A 16,382-nucleotide genomic window follows, 5' to 3' on the forward strand; every position below is an offset into this window, starting at 1 on the left:
TTTTGGCCAGAGGACATTGTTCCAGAAGTACTTTTGAAAAGTTTATTCAGATGGATTTTTGCAAAGTTGAACTGTGCTGCCATACTTTTTTTATAGAAAAAGTTTTCTCCTGACAGTCCTCCCAAAGAAGCCATACTTGTTCAGTCTTTTTCACCTTGTGCTGTGATGAACTTTAACATTTAACGTGCAAAAACCAGTAAGAAAATAAGTACTTCACCACACACTTCTACGTTTCCTTGTCTCCTTTCCACTTTAGGCAACTCTCTGAAGAGAATGCTAATCTGCAAGTGAACGTGGAGAAGGAGAGCAATGAGAAGAAGCGCCTCAGTCGCACCAATGAGGAGCTGCTGTGGCGGCTACAAACCGGCGAGCTGAGTCCTCGCATGTCCCCCAGCTCCTCCCCTATCCATCGGCCACCCTCTGGACAAGGCTCTCCTGCCCGTCCACACTCGTACCACCAGTGATGCTCTTCCGGAAGTTCTCGTCACCAAAAGCTTTTAGCTGGAATCAGAAGGCCTCATTTGTTTTAAACCTCTTGGGTGAATGTTTCTCTCAATCAGAAGAGGGATGGACGTTACACTATATAGTCGGGCAAACACAAATAGGTCTGTTTGTTGGAAAAATCCACTTGCCTATGTGATTTAAAGTTTGAACCCCACTGACCTAACCAATTGTACTGATCATCACACCTGTTACTAAAAGAAGGAATTCTCTGCCCTCAGATTTTCTTACTCCACATGACGCCCCACACAGCAGAAGCACTGAAAAACTCCCACAGATTGTAGATTGATTGGAGAGCAGAATGAAAATCACGGTGCCTCATTTCCATGTTTTCGCCTACATCTCCATCTTCTCATCCAGCGCTCAGGATGATGGATGTACAAGACATAATGATAATCAAAAGTGCAACAACAAACACAAAAAGCGCCTTTTGCCATCCATTCCCTCCCACCAGCAGCATCCACCAGGACAAGGAAAATTATTTTTGTGAGTAAAATCACAAAACTACCTACAGTATTACTCTCAGTTCAGATTCTTCTCTGGGGCTTATTATCCTTTTCAAGCTGAAATGTTGTAGGAGTTTATGACTGACTATCAAGCCATTTAACCTCAATCATCCATGCTACTTTCTAACTTGCGTATTAGCATTGACCTGAAATGTGTGGCTACATTCAGTACAACAACAACCCAACTTATATCTTCTGAACTGCCAACACACAGTCAACGGTTTTCCTGACCATACTTTGTAAAATCTGTACATGTATTGCTCTCTTTAAAGCATGATCTGTCTTCCAGTTATAATTAACTATATTTTAGGACTGCCTACAGTGTGATGAAGTGGCACGGAAGGGCAGTGGAGCATCGCGATTTAAAAGGAATTTCTTATTAACTCGAACAGGATTCATTAAAGGTAAAACATTGCGTTATACATTTCACACTAGGTGAGTTGATGCCCTTCACCCTTCAGATGAATTAATATAATAGACTGCTCAAAAAGTTAACGCTTGATCACCACAGTATAAAGCAAAGTCAGTTAAACTTCAGGAACATTAGTCTGTCTGGTTAGGAAGCAAAAATTATTACTAATCAATTTAATCTTTGTGCAAATGAAACAACAAGAAAAGCTCCAAGAAGGTAAAGGTTTAACAGGTGTTCACATAGATCTGTGCTTATTCCTTATCCTTTCAGAATGATCTTTCACTCAGAGATTGTGGAGAAGACCCCAGGCGGGTTGGGCTGTTATATGAGCAGACCTGGGCAGGCCGTAGATCTGCTTGTATCTGCTCCTTTGTGCAGGTTACTAGCAAAGCCCTAGAAAATGACCTCCAGTATGCCATTGGTGTACACGTGTCTGACCAAACTGTCAAAAATGGACTCGACGGGCACGATGTTCTTACATTCTTCTGTGACCTGCGCTCACAGCCCAGCAACATGCAGCCCGATTTCACCCAAGAACACCAGAATTGGCAGGTCTCCCACTGACGACCCATTCTTTTCACAGATGAGAGCAGTTTCACACTGAGCATACGAGACACAGAAATGAGTCTAGAGACACCGTGGGGAACGTCATGCTGCCTGTAACATCATCCAGCATGACTGGGCTTACAGTAGGTCAGTGATGGTCTGGGGAGGCAGAATTACACAGGTCCTGCAAAAAGACATATCGAGACTGTCTTGTGACAGTATGTTCAAAAACATGACTAAACTGCCAGAGGTCATCTTGAGGGGTTCTGGCTCCACCTGTTCTTCCTTGCGCTAAGGAGCAGATACTGGTTTTGCAGCTAGGTTGATGCCCTGTTCTCTCTTAATATGACCCCTCTTTTTTCATCTTCTGGTGCCATCATGGAGGAGCTGGGCTACCTGTGCAGGCACAGTCTCATGCTACCAGTAGTGACAGTGACACAAGCAAAGAGCAAAACTACAGAAAAATAAGAAAGGATAAGAGAAGACAGTGGTGTATGGTCACCACATGCAGCACCATTCAGTGTTTGGTGGATCTTCTTGATGCTTCTCCAGTGCTGCTGTTTTTGCTTCCTTACTGGACAGACTAATTCCTGACGTCTAGCTCAGTTTGTGTTATACTGTGATGATCAAGTGTTCATTTTTTGTTGTTGTTGAGCAGTTTATAAACATGTCCGACAAAGTGAGAATGCAGACTACGTAGAAACCACCAAAGAGGAAATCATTGAATACAGCAGTTCATTTAGTACTGTAGCTGTCATATGGTTGGACTTAATTGCTGCCGAATCAGCCATAAATGGTGCAGACGTTGCAAAACATTTATCTGTTTTGTTGCATTTTAAGATTATACTGTCAGGGCTCTGGCAGCTAGCTGAAACCGTTGCTGTTTTCTCTGTTGCTGTTTAGTATTATTTTGAGTGTTTGTGCCTGTTTTCACCACAGAAATCTTTATAGAGAAAGAATTGTAACCGCAATTGACAAAAAACCCCAAACTGACTACATTTCCATCAAAATAAGCACGAGAGTCTGATTGCAATGTTACCTCATTTCTCATTGTAGAGAATAATCTCAGGTCTTGAGGAGAATTAAGAGTCATCAAAAGGAAGCAACTGCCTTTTTTTGTATTGTGTTTTTTTCATGTTTACATAACCACCTGTCTCAAATGTCTGTTTTGCCAGATAACATTTCTAGAAATTTTATTTGGATGTAAGCGTTCTGTAAAAAACTATTTTAAAGAGCCTAACACAGTCAGGAAACACATAAGAATTAAGTGAAATGGGATTTTATGACATTAATATATTATTGTAATAAAGCAGGCTTTCTTTTATCCATTCCCTCGGACATAAAGTATGGAAATCTGCTGAAATAGGGATTTGGTTCTAGGTGAGTTAAATTTACTGTTATACAAGTTGATTATGTTCATCGCTGGTGGGTGTTTTGAAAGGAAGTGGAAATGATGGCTCTCTCCATCAGGTACTCTGATTGCACTGAATGCCTCTGTGTCCTGTGGACATGACCTTGTACTCATTTACTGAATGTTTGTCCGACACTAGAATAAGTGGTTTTGTTTACAGTTTACGTCCAATGTCAGAAAAGGTTGCTGCATCGCCTTGCTATTGTTTACATGATTTATGTTCCTATTCAGTATTTCAGAAACTCATGCGCTGGATACGTTTGTGTGAAAGCATGCCTTTATAAGGTTTACGTGCATTGTTTTTACCTTACACTTCCTGTGCATTTATTTATTTATTTATTGTCATCCCTCAAAACTGTACCTGTAGCTTAGCTGGTTAACATATTGTGGTGAATGATGAGAAATAATGTCTATACTGTATATGTTGCACTTTGTATTTAAGTATTAAATCACAGCAAGTATACACAAGAAGGGAGAGCTCTTTTTTAAGTGTACGAAGTAATAATGCAGAGCAGACTGCAGGAATTGTTGGACTACATTTAAAAAAAGCTTTCACTGGAGCTTTCTATATATAAACACGATAATATTGCAAAAACAACAAAACAAAAAAAAAAATCAGCAGCAATCTGACTTGATTTGAATTATATGGAATTTGGTTGACATGAGCTTCATGCCTTCCAATGCATGAAATGTTGTATTATATCTATTGGCAGAGGGAAGACGATGGTGGAGTTCTTCTCTGCTGCGATGGTGTTGAGAGTCTGAAGGTATCTTAGCTGGAGAGCTGAGGGTGAGTCAGCCATTACCAGAGAGGCTTCTTTCAGAGCCCTGGAAGCCTTCATCTCCCCCTCTGCAGCAATGATCTGAAATATAGGCAGACGAACAGTATCTTCTGATGTTTCATTTCTGGGCCTGAATACATGAAAAGGAAATTGAATTCAGTCTTCCATTCCTCTCATTACCTTGGCCCTGGCCTCCCGGCTGGCTTCAGCCTCTGCTGCCATGGCTCGCTGCAGCTGCTGAGGCAACTTCACATCCTTGATCTCTACACGCTCCACTTTGATACCCCATGGATGAGTGGCTTCATCCAGGGCTTCCTGCAGGGTAACATCCAATATCAAACACTCTAGTCACAGTTATAGTTTAATAAACAACAAATCAAATACTTTATACTCTACAGTGAGAGTAGTGAGAGTGAGTTTTTTGTGGCCAAAAAAAAGTGTTCTTTGAATGGCGGGTGGGAATGAGGGAGCTCTAAAAGTATCTGTAATAATGCTTTTCTTACCTTTTACAAAATTTACATTTACGTTTATATATAAGCATACCCTTTAAAATAGGTGTAACAGCACTTTATCCTCACTTGCATGCTGAGTGAAATGCCCTCTCTGTCAGATAGAAGTTCTGCAAGGTTTTTGGTACCAAGGACATTCCTCAGAGTGGTTTGAGCAAGCAGTCGAGTAGATGAGTGCGCATTGGTCACATTGGCCACTGCTGAAATGGGGCAGTATACACGGAAGTACACCACACCATCCACAGACACTGTCACAGAGTCTTTGGTTAGGATCTGCAAATGTTTTAAAAAATTGCAGTTTGTTTACTGACAGAAACTACAGACAGTTTGTGATGCATGAGATAATAGAGACAGACAATGTGCTTTCATAATAAAACGAAGCAAGAATATACCTCTTGAGGAGGGATATCAAAGGACACAGTTCTCAGATCTACTTTCACAAAGTTATCGGTGCAGGGTAATATTAGGAAAAGTCCTGGAAAAAGATAAAAGCCAGTTCAGATGATAATGTGGAGTCAACTTCCAAAGCCAACCATTGTGTTTTTCCTTTTGGTTTCTGGGATGGCTTAACCAAAGTGTTTGTTGTATATTTAGCCACAAACCTGGCCCTTTAGCTTTTCTGTCTGTGATCCGGCCGAGTCTAAAAATGACAGCTCGCTCATACTCCTTCACTATCTGAATGTTGGAGACAACCAATCGCACAACAGTAAATAAGAAATACAGAAATATAAATGGAGTATTTTTTTCATGGTATGTATACACATCTATGTGAAGAAATAGTAATTAAATCCTAATAAGCAGTGCTCCGCAATGAGAATATACTGCACCTTGACACACATAAATATTGTGAGTGGAAAGGTTACTATTACAAAGATGATGGATATGAAAACCAACAGCCAACCACAGCATCCCAGTTTCCCTGAGTTTTTATCTGCAAAAAGAGCAGAAGCACTTTCCAAGTTTTTAAAGTGGTTATGTACAAGGTATGTACAATATCTTGCTTTTTTTCATAGCACCTTCATTTCACATTTAAATTCAAACCATAAGTTCTTGGTGTTACTTTGATGACATAATTATCCAGTAATATACTCCACTGGGACGCCACCTTTTATTAAAGGTGACACAGAACATTAGTGCCAAGAGATGTAATGGATCTACACTGCTCATATTTCACTAATGATGTAAGTAATTTCTAAGGGAAGGCACGTAGCTTAAAATCCACAAAGTGTTGTGCAAACTCACTGAGCTATTGAAATATCATCATTAAAACACTGTGATGTCACTCTCTGTGTTGCATAGAGGGTGGTAGAAGAAAAAAGTCTTTTCAGGAAGACTTTCACAAAGCTAATACATAACTATGGATAATTTAATTTATTTACTTCTAATATTAAAAATACGCCAGCCAATTATGATAAATGGTGATGACTAATGCTTTTCTAATGAAAGGCCATGTTATTGAAATGTAATAAATGATGTTAAAATAGAATGTGATTAAGATGTATATTAAATTAATATGCCAAATGATCATGTCCGTTAAGGATCTTTGGGTAAATTATATGGTAATTATTAATTCACTGCTTTCCTCCTTTTCACAGTTTTCGGAGCTATGATTAATGTGTTAAAATATTATAGGCAAAAAATAAAATATTTAAATATCTATGATGTGCACTGAAGACCCAGTATTCTTATCAAATATACTTAAAAAAGTCTTGAGCCACCCACCATTTCTTTATATTTTGGTCCTGAGAAACATTTCACCAGGCATGTGAAGGTGTGTCTAAGGTTTTCTTTGGACATTAGCTGCTTTTCCACTCATTTTCTGTCCAGTCCTCACAGATGTTTTTCTTTCTTTTTTGTCATGCTACATAATACTGATGTATGAATAACTCAAGCATAAAAAGGACCCTAACTCAAGGGATGGACCAGTGTTGTGCCTACACATAAAACACAACTTAAACCAAACACTTGGCATATTTCTGCGTAGTGTGAAGTGTTTCCTTAAAAGTGGACAAGTACAAAAGAAGAAGTGGAAAATCAGTGGCAACAGATCATATGGAGAAATGAATCCAAATTGGAAAATTTTGATTTGAATTCAGTGTCTACAGCCATCTGTAAAACATGGTGGAGACGCTGCCATAGTTTGGGTCTGCATTTCATCTAGTGGTGTTGGAGATCTTGTCAAAACTGATGAATGCATGTGAAAAGTACTATCAGATTAATGCGCAATTCAATCCTACCAGTGATGTATTGGCCTCCCCAAAGCCTGGACCTCAATATCACTGAAGCAGTGTGGGAATGGAATAAAAGACAGCCAGCATCCAAAGAAGAGCTTTGAATGTCCTTTAAGAAGCCAGGAGAATTATTCCTGAAGACTACTTAATGAATGCTGAAGAATAATATATTTAGGGTGGATGTTGCTCAGGATGTAGAGCGGGACATCTGTTAATCGCAAAGTTGGTGGAGCAACCCTGGCTGCTCCAGGGATGGCTCCCTGGGCACAATACTGAACCCTGAATTGCTCCCAATGTTAAATAGAAATAAATCCCTTAGATGTAGAGAAAAATGCTTTTGTCTTACAGTATATACTATACTCCCACTGTACTTTTACACATTTCTATATGTTTTACTGTACACATTTCCCTAGCAAATTAGAAAGAAATGAAGTGAGGCACAAGACTTTTACACAACACAGCTGTCCTACGCAACTCCTACAATCCTGGACTCTTTAACATAAGGTTTCTTGGGAGAAAAATCATCCCTTATTTTATATCCCTTATTCTAAAAATAAACATTCAGAATGGGTCATAAAAAGTATTTACCTTCAATAATGCCATCATTTTTCTGCAGTTTATCCTGTGTAACCATCTCTGCTGTGCTGGATGTTGTAGAAATCATTGGTTGTCTCTGGTCGAGCAAGCTAGAACAGTACTGCACTTGTTTACGTGTCTGTTCTCTCTGTGGGTGCGGTCTTTTTCCCTTAACACCGGTTGCTTTCTCGACAATAGTGAGGCACGCTTGCCCTGTAAGTCACCTTTAGGTTGCTAAGATGTAACATGAACCATTTTTGTTTAACCAGGATCTATGTGGCTCTTGTGTTGAAAAGCTATCTCAGTCCTGCTCTTGTACTTTCGTACTTTTAAGTTCAGCAGTCTGTCACCTGAGTCCATCTTGTGAATAAATAATTGTTGTATCCAATTCATGAAACATGAGAGGTGATGTTCAAAGAAGATGATAGGTAGTTTTCCTCACATTTTCCCCACAGATTCCCTCAGTTTTTACAAAATTAAGGATTATTTATGAGGTTTAAAATTCAATTTCATGGAATATAGATTGTATTGAACTTTACACAGAAAGTTATCAGTCTGGCAGCGTTGGGTCTACTGACTTTTTGGCCTCTTCATGAAGAGATTCACATGAGTTTCTGATGTGTTCTTTTCCAATGTTTTTCCTATTTTTTGTTTTCACATGTATAACTTCATGTTCCTTTTTTTCTAGGAAGAGTGGGCTTTTGGTTTGGGGGTTTTTTGGCCATGGAGATCCTGAAGTTTTTTTTTCTTTTCGCTTTTTTTACCCATTTTTTAAAGATTGCAAAATAAATGTTTTGCTCATACAGCAATCATATTTTGAGGTTAGTGGCTCGGTCTGCTGGCACTGCATGTTACACTCCATGCCCTAGGCTCTTAAGTAAGGGGTTATAACAGACAGGAAGCTGTATTATGTGAGTATATTGTAGAACAGTTCCCTACTCTTTTCCAATAACAATTTATTTAAATGCATTTGCACTATCTTATGATACATGCTCCAATTTTATTATAGTGAATGGGTCAAAAATACAGCTGTAATTTATTTTTGGACTTGACAAAAGGACTTGACAAAAGAACAAGGTCATTTTCAAGTGCAGTGTTTGTACTGCCCCTTTTTTCCTTGACGTTTTAACACATGAGATCTTAGTCCAAATAACTCACATATGATTCAGTTTTTATTGTTGCTCTGATTTACTGATGCCAAAACCTCTTCAGACATATTGGTTCTAATATTCCAAAGAAAAGAGCAAAACTGTTTCCAGTTAAAACAAATGTAATCAAATTGAAAAAGCAAAAAACAGATGGAATAGTCAAATTTGGCCAAGGAAAATTTAGCTGGATAATATTTTGTGACTGCTTACATCAATTTTCAGTGACAGGATCACAGTGTTCCACACCAGCTCACAGGTCACGCACACACAGAAAAAAGAGTTGGCAAAAAATAAAGGTTTTTTCCTCAATTTGTAAAAATCCTTAGATAACAAGTAGCGAATGAAGTGCAAAAGAATAAACAGCCATGAAAGAACAATGGCCTCGGGAAGAAGATGAGTGGTAACTATGCATGCCTTCCCATTCTACTCATTGTCAGGCGAGAACAAATGAAACTCATGTCCCCACAGTAATCCTGTACTGCCACAGCAAGGCCAGTGGAAGTACTAAAACCTTTCGAGATTAATACTTCATTTCACATGAGTTTGACCAGCATATTACACATACAGCACTTTTCTTGTTATAAGGATTTTTCTGAGCAGAATATTTGCTTCAGTTGGAAAGATCCATTGCATCAGGCACCAGCGGCATCCATCATTAACTTGCGACTGAACTCATAAGCCAGGAAGAGGGCTCCGTTGGCAGGGAAGGTGCGCACCATTGTAGGAGTTAAGCCAGAGTACAGAGCAGTGAACCCTGTCGGGACAAAGAGGCAAAAGCTGCACAGACTGTTCTTTTAAAAAAGACAGCATGGAACAATTAGCAATATTTCAAAATGACAGTCTGTCAATGCACCCTTATCACACAGATAACAGTTATTAAAGCTGCAATGTCACAGAACAGTGTTTTATAGTGCATTTATCTCTGATATGTTACATAAGGTTATAAAACATAGAAAACAATTATTGTGAGAGACTGTTTTTATTGTTACCCACCTCCTATGAAGTGGGGAGGTCTGTCTGCTTAGATATTGTTTGCTGATTCTGAATATGACAGCCTGGCATCAAGATAAAGGTCTACTTTGAACACATGTGTGTCCTAACCTATAAGCCAGGGGTAAAGGGTGCCAAAAGCAAGGGTTAAAGTCCCGGTTTAAAGTCCACACCCCACATTCTTTAAAGATTAGTTACATGTTGTGGGTCAGACCCATCCCCATCTTCAAATATGGCCATCAATTTGATCACAGCTACACACTTGTAAAGTTTTGTGACCCACTGCTGCTTACACTGCTGACACTATCATATTTTTAACTTATGTTCACAGACATAAAGAAATATAACACATGCCAACGTATTCAAAATGGCATTTGGGGTTCTTCCTGCAATAGCATGTGTTCCCAAGACCACAATCATCACACAGAGAATCAGAAAACCCACTCATATTCATCTGTGCATACATGTTCGAACCTTACCCTCGGTGCGTATAACACCCATGAAGGTCTTGATGAAGCCCTCTTGCCTCCCTGCTAAGGAGTACACCTGGATCCTGGACTTTATACAATCTATTGGATAGACCACCAACCAAAGACATCCTCCTGCAAATCCCCCACTGAACATCAGCGGAAGAATACCTGCAAAGGCAGAAATTATTCTGAGTCCACAGAAACACACAAACATGTTAAACTCCAAAAATACCATAAATACAACTAGAAGATCATATAAACATACCTATACCATCTTTGCTTGTGCCCATGTGTCGTGCAAATGTGGACCGACACCACTCATAGGCTCCAAAGAAGCAGAAGTAACCAGGAAGTTCCCTCACGAAGGTGGACGTCAATCCTTGGTAGAATCCTAAAGGGCCATCTGTCTTCAACACGGTCTTAACCACAGTCCACACTGTGCTGAAGACATCCCAGAAAACAAAGTCTAGCACAGCTTTGGTGAACTAAAACTTTTCTTGTCGTAACAATGTCAGGTTTTGAATTCCACTTACCTTTTCTGTCCTCTTGCCACCTTGCCAGATGCTTCCATTTCATGCATGGCCTGCAATCGACATTTCACCAGCTCCGTGGGGCATAATGCCATGGCGGAGAAGATGGAAGCTAAAGACCCTGCAGATGCCTTCTGAAGATCACTGACGAGCAATGACAAGTACAACAAAAGATAAGAGTATGAAGAGTAAAGGGTTTTAATGTACATACATCCCCATCTTCAATTTTTAGAACTACAAAAAAGAGACTGTTTTTATTTCTGCCTCATGCAGCCAGTGCTAATGTTTGCTCTGACCGCTGGTACACAAATAACTGGCATGTATCTGACGATCAAGAGCTCTTAATGGAAAACGATTTAATGACTGTTCCCAAGACGATTTTCCAGTGTTGTGATTATATCACTCATTTGCTAAACCTTATGGACTTTTAATGTGCTGAGTCTACTTCTGACTCTAACATGCAGTACTATGCAAAAGATTTGAGTCACTCTCGTTTCATTTCATTCATTTCAAGGTGCCAGGCTTTTTTGTAAATTTTAAAGTCATGTTGAGCAATAATTTTCCAAGATTTCTGAACAGTCTTTAAGTTTTTCTTTAGACATTATCTGCTTTTTCAATCATTTTCAGTTCAGTCCTTGTACCTGATCAGTTTCACAGGAATGTATTTTTTTTTTAATTTGCTTAACACTGAGCTATGAATCATTCAAGGATAAAAAAAAGCACTTAACTCATGAGATGAACCAGTGTTGTGTCTACACATATAGCAGATAAAATGCAAAGAAGCAATTCTAAACTGTGTCTTTAGGCAGAGAAGCAGCCTGTTACAAAAACACAATCTGTTTCAGCTTCTTTAGTTGAATCTATGAAAACAGTTTAAGATAACAGTTTGACAACCAAAAACAATATTTTTGTACAGCGAAGGCGATTCCCAAAGAGCTATTAGAGGAAATGCAAAGGTTATACGCATTTAAATATGCTTTACTAAAACATATAACTTTACAGCATTACAGATTTCCTGCTTTTAGGAAGCTCAAATCCAAGTTCAGGTTAGAGGCTTAAAGGTCAAATACAGATGATATAAGCTGTATTTCATACTTGATACAATTCTGAATTCTATTACCAAAATTAAATGAACAGATTACAAAGAGTGTGGCCATCTGAAAGTTAGCAGCTACACTCATTTGGGCCTTTTTTCCCCCCAGAATTTAGGGGTCAACGTATATTTTTAGTCATAGAGCAATCATGAAACCTAGAGCCAAAGCCAAGACTCAGCGTCACTCTGAACAAATCGTTTTCCTTCCAGTTACATCAAAGAAACATACTATGTTTACTGTGACATAAAATCAAGATTTAGGTTGTGATGAAATTCAATGTGGCACAACTGTAGAAAAAGGTATTTCTTAAAGTCATCAGACAGCTCAAAATACAAAGCTGGTTAAGGAAAGTTATTTTAAAAATGCAGTTAGTTTAAAGCCTGTTTGGCTGAGCATGATTTCCGTGCGTTCAACATGTAATATTAATGGCAGTATTTTCATTATTGTTCATTGAATGACAAAAAAAAGCTTTTTCATTAAAATCAAAATGAATATCCCAAACAACTTAAATCCTTTAAAAATGCTCCATCAATTTTAACATTTGTCTCTAAAGAGCATCACTGCCAACCATTTCTCTTCATTTAGTTTCTATTTCTGGCTGCAATAGATAATTAATATTATGGGGAATTCACTTAATTATTATTCACTTTATTATTTAATTCTCAATTGCCAAGAAAGACACTTAATCTAAAGTTTTAAACTGTGTGAGTACACCCACTTATGATTATGATGTTGCATCTCAGTACATGATGAAATGCTTTTCTGCACAGGGAGTGAAAAGAGGAGGCAGCAAGTCACAGAGCGGGAAGAAAATGTGGTGATGTGAACCCCTAAAATCTCTCAAGACACACTGAAAACTGAGAGTCCTGGTTTACATGAACATTTGTTATAGCATAAAGTTTTGCTATATCCAGCTGCTCCTCACTGAAGTCTGTTACATATTATGCAGCTTATTATGTAAATAAATAGTCAGAAATATCTTCTTCCAACCTGAGATCAGCGCCTTTGTCCATCCTTGACATAAAGCGGACCGCATCCTGGCAGAGCCCATAACTCAAGAAGAGCACCGCGTTCTCAGCGATGTTGGCTATCAGGGCTGGCGTTGTGCCTTTGTAAAGACCACGGAGTCCCACCTGCCGGAATGTTGAGATGAAGCAGTGGATGAAGCCGCGGTACATTGTGGGAAACGTCTGCATCTTCACCTTTGCTGTGTCAAATGGCTGACCGCTCAGCACGCAGGCTGTGCCACCTGAGTTAGGGCATCAAGACGTGAATAACTGAGAAGAACTCAGAGATTAAAAAGCATTTGAAATCAGACTAGAAAATATATATACATGTATTAAGATACATATGTGTGTATGTAGAACCATAATATTTGATCTTAAGAAACTGTAGTTTTGGGGTTTTAATTATTTTTTTAACTGTTCCTTTTCCAGGGTGGAAGAATTGTACAGTATACATCTTTAAAGACTTTAAAAAAACAAAAACTGGGTGCACAGGTTTGAATTTATTTTCAATTTTCTCTAATACACACAGTGTCAAAAAAATATATACAAGGTCAAAAATCTATACACATACCCCCACTAGTATTTGGTAAGCAAACAATGCAAGTTTCACCTCAACCAGTTACAAGTTACACTTTTTGGTAGCCATCAGCAAACTTCTGGCAGTTCTGGCTGAATATTGGAGCACTTTTGTTGGCACAATTTGTAGAGTTCACGTGTTTTACTGCTCCTTGTGGATTTAGCTATCTTGGATTATTTCCATTCCCTATACTGACAGTATTTAAAGGTTAAATTCAGTGAACTGACCTCACCTAACCTTGATGTAACCGAACACTGACCATGAACACCACAGCCGCTGTGCACCATCCAACACAGTGCTTTACTGTAAATTCACTGTATGGCAAAGCAAACTGGTTTATCCTGCATGAAACTGTGTTGTACTTTCATGCAGCCTTTGAATAACACAAAGTAAAAAGTACACATCAGTTTCCTTAGCAGAGTTTTTTTTAAATATCTAACTTCAAATCATGTACACATCCAATATCTGATTTAAAATTAAGAACATTACATCTAAGCTTTAAATTTCCAGTTTATCAAATGCCACTGAGCAGTCCTTACCTTTAAATATAACCTGTCTTCTTCCTCTCTCTTCTTTTCTTTCTTACATCTTTCTCCATCTCCGAGTGAAGTTATCTCTCATTCTCCCTGGGAAATACAGCAGCTGTACCTTTAGCTTGCAGACACACTGTGTGACAGACGGCTCACAAACAGTTTGTGTGTTTGCTGATATTTGTTAAGCCGACTGAAACGTTGCATTTGAAGTTATCTGCCACTTAAAAAACATGTTACTCCCTTTATGATCACCAGTTAGATGCTGAATTACACGTGACATCTGCATCAAAAATCAGTTCCAGATTGCTGAATCTAATGGGTGCTGTCAAAGAAATCCTTTTTATGCTGACAAAGAGAAACAACCAGTTGTAGTCAGTCATGATCACTAATGAAGCGTTGGCCACGGCCTTGTCAGGTTAAAGACATTGTACAACCTTCAACAAGACTTATTAAAAGATTTTAGTGAGTGAATGTAGGTATTTCATTCCCTGTGTATACTTTTGAACCTGTGCAAATAAGAGAAACTCCAAAATAAACCCAAGCCTATCCATATAATAACTGCATAATAAAAACAAAACAAAACATTAAATACATATGCTGTGCAGTTATTTCACCCCAGAAAAGGAACAGCTCAAAGAAATCATTAAAAGCTGAAAATATCCATGGCATTCATGTCAGTGATGTCAGAAACCCTCTGACCTCTGACTAAACTGTAGATAAATAACTTTACATATACAGCAATGGGTCACTTTTAAATATACACAAAGCTGGTCTAAGTGATTATCTTCAATCTGATTGGAGTGGCGTGAACATTACACCTCTGTCTTTACATTAAACTCACCTGCAGCTCCAGCTGAGAAGTCGATGATCGCCTGAATTACAGGGTGTGGAGCCATCGTGACTTAAAGGACACGAGCCTGAAAATATCCACATGGTTTTCATTCATTTTAACTTTCCCTAATCTTTTTTCACACGCAATCACAAAACATGACATTATTCACAAAAGAGATTAAAAATGAGCCTTCGATAAAAAATAAGTTGCGTTAACAGGGGAAGTCAGGAAAATGAAGCACCTGAAAGGAGGCTACGGTGCTTACCTATAATCTCTTTAGTGTAGGTTAATCCTTCGCAAAGAACAACAGTGGGAGCATTTACCGCGTTGCTGTACTTTCACTCCACCTTTCCACGTAACAAGTTCCCACATGATCTGAATTCGAAAAATGGAGGTAGCTACACATTCAAGGAACACAGGACATAACTCAGACGTCCTATTATTCATCCATGCTGTTGTCCGTGGGAGCTCAGCGTTGGTTGACGCAACAACCTAAAGTTGATGCAACAACCTAAAGTGTCTTATTACTGTAGTTCCGTTTTGTCGATAAGTTCATTTCATTGGCGGGTATAAATTGTCCCGTCCTACCGAGCGCAAAAAGGTCAAGGAGTTCACGCTAGAGAGAAAAAGACAGTTAAACACACGGTTTCATTCTTAAAATTAAGTAATTGGATAACATTTGAATTATATGAGATATAGATTAGATATATGATACACTACTGATCAGCGAGTTAAAGTCATATTTGGCAACAGCCTCTTCAGTCTTGTAACATTTCGCTGGTTAGAATCAAATAACTTTCTGCATCGTAACATCATCTGTGAATGATGTCTCGATAGATTTAACAGAGGTATAAATATGCGGACCGGCGTGTCTATTACAAGTTTTGTCGTGGTGTTAAGAGAAAGACATGATTCCAGTACAGTACTTTATGTGATAACGTAAGTGCATCGTGTATTCATTCCACTCACGTACTCGAATAATTGCGCAATCTTGACGGAATTATCTCTCTCGAATTTACTCATCTTGTACTTCCGAATTTATGCCAGTAAATGCGTTTTATGCCAATAATGCCCCGTGTGATTGTAATACCCGATGAAGACCACAAGGTGTCCCCCTACTCCACAGTTGGCTTAAGACACCAGACAGCTTCTGCTCCAGTAAACAGTCGCAAAGCGGTAGAGCTACAGATCATGAGAGGAACGAGTCCATTTACTTCATTTTTTTTAACCCTTCCCCAAGTTTGTATTTTCCTTTTTACTATTTGTGAACATTTTATAAAGACCTTACTTTTATTAGCGTTTTTGCTCATAAAATGATAATTAAAACTATAAAATGTGTACACGGCGCAGATTCTGTGACAAATCTAGCTTATTACCAGATCATCCAGGGAGGCATAAGTATCAAATGAATTATGCAATCTTTTTTTTAGGTTAATAGTAAAGTTTGGGACGAGCTTGAGCAAACAAAAGTACCGCCTGCAGCCGACAGGCAATAAAAATAGCCCTGTTTTTAGCCATCAGTGCAGCCATTTATATACTATTTATATGCTAGTACTATAAACATATGCACATATTGAATTTAAAGTACACGAAACTAAAAGTAGCTGCGACATGTGCCAAAATACGAATATGCATCAGGTAAGTAATTCCCCTGCTCCTTGTTCTCACAGCTTGCACACACAGCACATTTAAAATCTACCCACGGATTCTCATTGATGTTCAACTAA

General features: G+C 38.6%; 3 protein-coding genes across 10 annotated transcripts in view; 1 reads left to right on the plus strand and 2 right to left on the minus strand.

Moving 5' to 3' along the window:
- Nucleotides 1-3,844, plus strand: part of mtus2b (microtubule associated tumor suppressor candidate 2b) — a 28,160-nt gene extending 24,316 nt beyond the window's left edge. For all 5 annotated transcript variants that reach the window (XM_005455051.3, XM_019345246.2, XM_005455052.3 and 2 more), the window contains one exon: nucleotides 257-3,844. In XM_005455051.3, the coding sequence (XP_005455108.1) occupies nucleotides 257-464 (208 nt within the window). In that variant the 3' untranslated portion in view covers nucleotides 465-3,844. The remainder of the gene's footprint in view (nucleotides 1-256) is intronic.
- On the minus strand, nucleotides 3,788-8,353 carry stoml3a (stomatin (EPB72)-like 3a). The gene is made up of 7 exons (XM_003450193.3): nucleotides 7,487-8,353; nucleotides 5,495-5,598; nucleotides 5,270-5,342; nucleotides 5,060-5,142; nucleotides 4,737-4,940; nucleotides 4,339-4,473; nucleotides 3,788-4,239 (listed from the first exon to the last, which is right to left on the minus strand). The coding sequence occupies exons 1-7, from the start codon at nucleotides 7,560-7,562 to the stop codon at nucleotides 4,045-4,047; spliced, it is 870 nt and encodes a 289-aa protein (XP_003450241.1). The 5' UTR covers nucleotides 7,563-8,353; the 3' UTR covers nucleotides 3,788-4,044.
- Nucleotides 8,354-8,624: 271 nt separating this feature from the next.
- slc25a15a (solute carrier family 25 member 15a) lies at nucleotides 8,625-15,207 on the minus strand. 4 transcript variants are annotated; one of them, XM_019345247.2, is made up of 8 exons: nucleotides 14,921-15,202; nucleotides 14,665-14,740; nucleotides 13,830-13,916; nucleotides 12,697-12,955; nucleotides 10,616-10,756; nucleotides 10,348-10,523; nucleotides 10,092-10,250; nucleotides 8,625-9,376 (listed from the first exon to the last, which is right to left on the minus strand). In XM_019345247.2, exons 4-8 carry the CDS (start codon nucleotides 12,900-12,902, stop codon nucleotides 9,255-9,257), a joined length of 804 nt encoding a protein of 267 aa, XP_019200792.1. In that variant the 5' UTR covers nucleotides 12,903-12,955; nucleotides 13,830-13,916; nucleotides 14,665-14,740; nucleotides 14,921-15,202; the 3' UTR covers nucleotides 8,625-9,254. The 4 variants fall into 4 exon arrangements, with proteins under 4 accessions (XP_019200792.1, XP_003450194.1, XP_019200793.1 ...); XM_003450146.5 differs by lacking the exon at nucleotides 13,830-13,916 and having other exon boundaries at nucleotides 14,921-15,203; XM_025897937.1 differs by lacking the exons at nucleotides 8,625-9,376; nucleotides 13,830-13,916 and adding an exon at nucleotides 9,651-9,723 and having other exon boundaries at nucleotides 14,921-15,207.
- Nucleotides 15,208-16,382: the final 1,175 nt, after the last annotated feature.

Source organism: Oreochromis niloticus, linkage group LG14, assembly GCF_001858045.2.
Source record: "Oreochromis niloticus isolate F11D_XX linkage group LG14, O_niloticus_UMD_NMBU, whole genome shotgun sequence".
In the NCBI taxonomy this organism is placed as follows: domain Eukaryota; kingdom Metazoa; phylum Chordata; class Actinopteri; order Cichliformes; family Cichlidae; genus Oreochromis; species Oreochromis niloticus.

What these genes read in the sequence shown, in the direction of transcription:
- stoml3a (XM_003450193.3), bottom strand. Translation starts at nt 7,562, where the DNA reads ATGATTTCTACAACATCCAGCACAGCAGAGATGGTTACACAGGATAAA. An exon ending in CAATATTTATGTGTGTCAAG is followed by an intron (nt 5,343 to 5,494) that starts GTGCAGTATATT and finishes TCCAACATTCAG; the next exon opens with ATAGTGAAGGAGTATGAGCG. An exon ending in GCCGGGAGGCCAGGGCCAAG is followed by an intron (nt 4,240 to 4,338) that starts GTAATGAGAGGA and finishes CCTATATTTCAG; the next exon opens with ATCATTGCTGCAGAGGGGGA.
- slc25a15a (XM_003450146.5), bottom strand. Translation starts at nt 14,719, where the DNA reads ATGGCTCCACACCCTGTAATTCAGGCGATCATCGACTTCTCAGCTGGA. An exon ending in GACAAAGGCGCTGATCTCAG is followed by an intron (nt 10,757 to 12,696) that starts GTTGGAAGAAGA and finishes ATTGCTCGTCAG; the next exon opens with TGATCTTCAGAAGGCATCTG. An exon ending in CACAAGCAAAGATGGTATAG is followed by an intron (nt 10,251 to 10,347) that starts GTATGTTTATAT and finishes CTGCCTTTGCAG; the next exon opens with GTATTCTTCCGCTGATGTTC.